The sequence below is a fragment of the Crocodylus siamensis genome, chromosome 12 (genome assembly GCF_052110815.1).
Source record: "Crocodylus siamensis isolate JL-2025a chromosome 12, ASM5211081v1, whole genome shotgun sequence".
Classification (NCBI taxonomy): Eukaryota; Metazoa; Chordata; order Crocodylia; family Crocodylidae; genus Crocodylus; species Crocodylus siamensis.
In genome coordinates, this window is record NC_143406.1 from 1,005,759 (window position 1) to 1,011,758 (window position 6,000).

Below are 6,000 nucleotides of genomic sequence, written 5' to 3' on the forward strand. Positions count from 1 at the left end.
CATAAAATAATCATCAGTTGAGAGAGCAGAGCCCAGATGTCCCACTGGCCAGGCACGTGCCCTCGCTCTGTATCTGGCCCACAAAATCTCTCACCATTCGGTATTAAGTGGAACAGCTTAGGAGAGAGAGATGCCTCCCTTCGGGCACTGCATGGGGGCAACTGAGCTCAAATCCCTGCTGCAAGAGAGAGGCACCCGGTCCTCATGCAGGTACAGAGCATCCCTACCCAGCAGCAGGCCAAAGGATGCTGCTCCCTTGTTTCTTCACCTGGAGCCATTTCCCAAACTGGACCCAAACTGGCAGTCCTAGGGGAGCCAACACTGCATTTTTCAGCCATTTGCCAAAAGAAAATAATATTCCCCCAGATCTATACATCTGCTTGACTTTAGACTAGCCCGGCTCACGCCATCTCTGCCCTACTGCACACAGCGAGAGGCCGGGAGGAAGGATGAGCGAACCCAGAGCCGGAGGGGGGACGTTCACCAACAACCCTGGGCTGCTTCCCTGCACCCACTGCCGGTCTCGCGGCCTCCCCCAGCCCAAAGACCCTGAGCGCGGCGGAGGGTGCTCACTCAGCGCTGCGTGTGACAGGGTAGGCATGGCTCCTACTGGAAAAAGGAGCTGGTGGCTGTCTCAGCCAGCAAGAACAGTAGGTAACAGCAGCCCCAGGCCCTGAGCCGGCTTCTTAATTTTCCCCCCAGACATGAGAACGTGCAGGGAGCGTTTTAGGACGTGAACCAGCCGGTCCCACAAGCCTGCCACCTTGGTCCGGCGTGCAGCCCTGGCTGAACACAGACTGGCTGCAACATCACGGGGCCGACCCGTGACGGACCGACCCGCCAGTCCCTGGCGGCTGATGCCACAGCAGCTCTGCCCGTACTGTTTTGTCAGATTTGGGCTCTTTTATCCATGCCACAGAAGGATAAATCTGGATTTAACCCTGGGGCTTCTTGGTGCAGAACAGCCTGGTCCCTTGTCTGAGGGCTCCTTGTCACCCTAACAGCATCTGAACATGTGTGCTGTGGTGGGAAAGGACAGGCGGTGGGCAGCATTGTCCTGGCCAGGGCCACGAGCTGGCGGCACACGGAGGGGACAACCCAGGGCATCTCCTGGCCATGCGTTGCTCCGGGCAGGGGCCCAAACCCATGCACAAAGGATGCTGAGCAGCCGCGCGAGCACGAGGTGCTCTGCTGAGCCTGCAGAAAGCGCTTGCGGCCCGCCGGGAATGACAGAGGAAGCGAAAGTGTCTGTGCAGGGGGACAGGAGCTAAAGATAAGAAAAAGGGATGTGACCAGGCCCTGTCCCAATGCTCAGGCCTTCCCGCTTGCAGCAAACTTCCTCTTTCCCCCTCCCCATTTCCAAGCAGGAGGGTGACGCCTCCCGTGCCCGGTTCCCCGTCAGTGCTGCAGACGCCGCAAGGTAAGTGCCGGACCCCTCACACCATGCTCCAAGAGCCAAGAGAAAGCTGCGTGCTTGGAAGCAGCAAGGCTACGCAGAGCCGTCTCCCTACGGGGCTGCACGGGGTGCCAGAACCCGGTGTCCCCAAAAGGGCCCCACAACTGGCCTTCACTTCAGCCTCGAAGGCACACGCTGTGCCCAGTGGGTCCCGCCTGGCACTGGGCAGGGTGGTCCTCAATGTGGTGGGTGTCTGATTGGGTGCGAGGACGCTGCCCTGCCGAGGGCCGGCCTTTCTGAGGGGCAGTCTGTCGTGCCGCAGTGTTTTGGGGTCCAGCGGGCACCGGGATCTTGTGCAGTAGGAACAGGAGATACCTATTGCGTCCCGTCGGTGAGTCTGGTCACACGTGGGAGGGAGGTGATGGAGCTGGGGGGCACAAAGGCAGATTTGGGTTGCATAGTAGGGAAGTGTAAAGCCCTGGAGCAGCCGGTCGGGAAGAAATGTGCAAGTCACAGCACCGGAGGTTTTTGAACCAGAGGCGGTTTGCACGCCCTGAATCCTGCCTCCGAGCAGGGAGCGGGTGAGCTGACTTCTGAGATTTCCGAAGCGGAGGGAGCTCACAGGGCTCAGGGAGGCCGAGCGGGAGAGACAGCAGAGCCGAGCTGTGCATCAGCTACGTGCCCCGATGACAAGGCTCATTAGATGGTGGCTACTCCCCGGGGCAGCCCCTGGGCCCAGGCAGCGAGAGGGGCTTGTCTTTTCTGTTCACAAGGGCTGAATGCTGCTTCCAGTTACGCCGGTGTGAACTCAGAGCAGTTCCTGTACAGCCGCTGTAGTTGCTGAAGGTGTAAATCTGAGAAGGAGCTGGCGCTAAAGGTCGCGAGTGCCCGAGCTCTCCTCCGCCCGGCAGCCCAGGTCGTCACTGGAGCCCAGGGCGGTGGGAGCCACGAGCGGCGCTGGCCTGAGCCGTGCTGGGGAGAGCAGCGCTGGGCTTTCCCCTAGTGCTCTCCGCTCGGCAGGGCAAACGTGGCACAAGAAGAGGGCTCTGCTGCCTCGTCTCCTCTCTCCCTGGCACCTGGGCTGCAGAACAGCTCTGTCTGTCTGCCTAAACGACACTGGGGCCCGAGCTCGGAAACCCCCGACTTGCCGAGCGAGAGTTTGAGTCCTCTCCTGCACACAAGGTACACCTCCCTCTGCAGCAGGGGGGATTGCACCCCACCTCCCCTCCCAGAGCACATCCTCCCCGGCATTGCCCCTCCTCTCATCCCTGGATTTCCTCGTGGCACCGCGCACGCAACTGCCAGGGCAGACAGATCGCACAGGACAGAGCCGTCCTCAAGCACTTGGATCAGCAAATTTTAGGGCCTTCCTACAGTCCCTGTAACTCTGCTGTGTCCTTTTGCCTTCCAGCACCGTGGCCAACATGCGGGCGGTGTGGGTGATGCTCATCTGCCTGGCTGCAACGCCAGGGGCCAGTGCCAGTACCTGCAAGGGCTTTGCGGCAATCCCAGGACTCCCCGGTGTGCCGGGACGGCCCGGCTCCAATGGCAGAGATGGCGAGAACGGCCATAAGGGAGAGAGAGGTAAGACACAGGCCGGGAACTTGTTGGCTGTATTGCAACCTCGTGCAAGGGCAGCCTCGGTGTGAAGTGCAGGGCCAGGCATTCGCCCCCCTGGACAGGCCCTGCTGCTGGGGCTGTGGTTTCCTCCCGGACATCCAGGGCGTTAGCAGCTCCCAGCCTGGATGCTCTTTGGTTAGCAGGCAGCTTGCACCCTTCCAGTAAAGGACCTGGCCCATCATAGGGACAAGGAATAGCACCCCCAGCTCAGCTCTGGGGAGATCGCCAAGAGGTGGGGATGAGAGGCAGGGAAGTGGGGAGTCTGAGAAGAGCTGCCCAATGGAGGGGAATGGATGCGGGTCACCGGACACAGGGGATGCAAAGGGCTAAGGGCAAGAAGAGCAGCTACATAACCGTGGCAGACAGGGTGGACATGGGAGGACCAGGGGGTGTCCGTGGCATGCGTGCTGGGGTTGCAGGAGTGGTCGCACTAGTGGCCGGTTTAAGGGGAAATGCTGATGTAAAGTGGGCCGAGAGTGCCTGCCCCATCCCCTCCTAGCAGGTGGCTGTGGACCATGACAGGGCCTTGGGGGTCGTCTCACTCCTTGGCAGGTAAAGGGCGATATGAAGCTACCAGCTGTCGTGGGTCTTCTACTCACGGTTCCTGTCTCCTCACTCCCCAGGTCCGCCTGGCCAGATGGAGGATCAAGCGGAGCTGGGGGACAGAGGAGACCCAGGACTCCCGGGCTTCCCCGGGAAGGTCGGCCCCAAGGGTCCTGCTGGTTCTAGGGGTGCTCCAGGCCCCAGAGGTGCCCCTGGACCCAAGGGTGAATCCGGGGACTACAAGATCTCCCTCAAATCGGCCTTCTCAGCCGCCAGGACCATTAACATGCTCCCCCGCCGGGACCAGCCCATCCGCTTTGACCGCATCATCACCAATGAGAACAGCCACTACGAGAACAGGTACGGCCGCTTCACCTGCCAGATCCCGGGGCTCTACTACTTCACCTACCACGCCACATCCAGGGGCAACCTCTGCATCAACATCAAGAAGGGCAAAGGGACCCGGGGGGACACGGTGGTGACCTTCTGCGACTACGTGCACAACACCTACCAGGTCACCACGGGTGGGGTGGTGCTGAAGGTGAAGGCAGGCGAGTCCGTCTGGCTGGAGCCCACCGAGAAAAACTCCCTGGTGGGAATTGAAGGGGCCGACAGCATCTTTTCGGGGTTCCTGCTCTTCCCTGACAACTAGCAGCCCCGGGAGGGTCAGTCGCGGGCTCCCCACGGCATACGCATCAGCCAAACTATCTGCTCTGCAGCCTGCTAAGCCCTGCCGGGCGCCGCGCAGGCTGGAGATGCAGGCTCTGCTGTGAGCTGCGCGCGGGGCTCCCGTTGCCAGGCCCATCGCACCAGGCTCTGCATCGCGTTGTGTTGTGTGCCCGTCTCACTGCTTGGACTTGCTCCTGGCTCAGCTCCTGCTTCAGCAAGCAGCTTCACAACAGAGATTGTGGAAACCACCGCCCAGGCCCAGCCCCAGGAGAGCTATGGCAGAGTCTCAGCGCAATGCCCGCGACTCCCGAGGTGGTTCATCCTCTCAGCCCATCTCAACAGGACCGGTGGGCACTGTGCAGTGGAGTGCATCATTTGTTGGGGTGGGGTGGCCCGCTTGGCTGTGCCAGCTGCTTTTTCCACTATAGCTCCTTACTCATGCTTGCATGCTTGCAGTCACGGCGGTGTGCTTCCAGTCGGACTCCCCTGAGCTCCTGCCTGGCACGGTGCTTCAAAGCAAGCCCTCTGCATAATGCTGATCTTTGCAGTGCAGAAATGGCACTTTCCTTGACCAAGGTCAAGGCATCTCTGGCCTGGAGCCAGCCTGGGCAGTGCTGTGAGAGGCTCCTGTCTCCAGTCCAGAGAAGGATTCTCCGCCCCTGTCCTCAGCCTGCAGCTTTCATATGGCTTCTTCTTGCTCCTGGCGGATGCTACCCTTTCAAATAAGCAAAACCAGTAACAGCAAAGGGTCCCAGAAGGTCTAGCCAGGAGGGAGTCCTTCTGGCAATGGGGATTACCCATCATGAATGCCATTGTGCAAGTCACGGGACAGTAAGAAAAGACCACACCGTCAGAGCCCGTGGTGGACATTTAGAGGCCCCTCCACCCCCTGCCTCTCTGGATGTAGCGAGACCTGGCTGTGATGTACTCGGGCCTTGGCGCTGCAGGGCAGTGATGTGAGTAGGTGTAAGGCACAGTCCCCAGGAGGGACCAACCCCAGGAACAACGTGGGCCTGGGACTCGGAAAGACCTCAATTTTGCTCATCAGCTGAACCTGAAGATGCTGAATGAAGCGGGCCTGACACCGTGCAGCTCCCCTGCTGCAGCCGGCAGGAGGGAGGAAGTCTCCGGCTTTGCCACGTCCGTGAGGACACAAGTAGGCCCTGGCCAGCACGGTGCTGGGTCCCTGCCATCTTCCTGCAGCTGGTGCTGCTGTCCCAGGGCGTTGTGCATGCTAACGTGGGTCTCATTCTTTGCCAGGGCCCCTGCTGAGCAAAGCTAGTCAATAAATGCAATGTTTGCTATTGATTTTGTTGTTCTGTTTTAGTGAGCAGGTTGCCTGACAGCGCGTCGGCTGTGATCTGCGGGCACCCGTGGGGAGGGGAAGTCCTGGACAGCCTCTAGCACCTGGCTTAGTAAACAGAGATGCGAGTGCACCCGCAGGGCGACTGCCCATCTTCTCAAGCCACAGACATGGCCTCTGCCTCCCTTTCGACTCCTCTTCAGCCCTTTGGGTCCTTGGCTGGGGTCTGCAACCTTGGGAGACCACAGGGAGCTTGAGATGTGCTCCTGCCCCGCTGAGATGGACCCGGACAGCCCCGGCACCTGCGGTTTTTTGGGGCAACTGGGGCCGCAAACAGCACCCCTCCTCCCCAGCAGGACACGGGGACAGCCGTCTCTGAGGCAAGCAACAAACAGGCCTAAAACTGCTGAAAACACAGGTTCCCGACCTCGCTGCACGTCAGAACAAGACAGCTGGGTCCCTGGAGGCT

The 6,000-nt window shown here is 60.5% G+C and overlaps 1 protein-coding gene across 2 annotated transcripts; it reads left to right on the forward strand.

The window, feature by feature from the left end:
* The first annotated feature begins 1,320 nt into the window (after positions 1 to 1,320).
* C1QB (complement C1q B chain) lies at positions 1,321 to 5,547 on the forward strand. Of its 2 annotated transcripts, none has more exons than XM_090023382.1 (3): positions 1,321 to 1,420; positions 2,808 to 2,980; positions 3,640 to 5,547. In XM_090023382.1, exons 2-3 carry the CDS (start codon positions 2,821 to 2,823, stop codon positions 4,209 to 4,211), a joined length of 732 nt encoding a protein of 243 aa, XP_089879508.1. In that variant the 5' UTR covers positions 1,321 to 1,420; positions 2,808 to 2,820; the 3' UTR covers positions 4,212 to 5,547. The 2 variants fall into 2 exon arrangements, with proteins under 2 accessions (XP_089879508.1, XP_089879509.1); XM_090023383.1 differs by lacking the exon at positions 1,321 to 1,420 and adding an exon at positions 1,440 to 1,787.
* The last annotated feature ends 453 nt before the right edge of the window (positions 5,548 to 6,000 follow it).

What these genes read in the sequence shown, in the direction of transcription:
- C1QB (XM_090023382.1), top strand. Translation starts at nt 2,821, where the DNA reads ATGCGGGCGGTGTGGGTGATGCTCATCTGCCTGGCTGCAACGCCAGGG. An exon ending in CGGCCATAAGGGAGAGAGAG is followed by an intron (nt 2,981 to 3,639) that starts GTAAGACACAGG and finishes CTCACTCCCCAG; the next exon opens with GTCCGCCTGGCCAGATGGAG.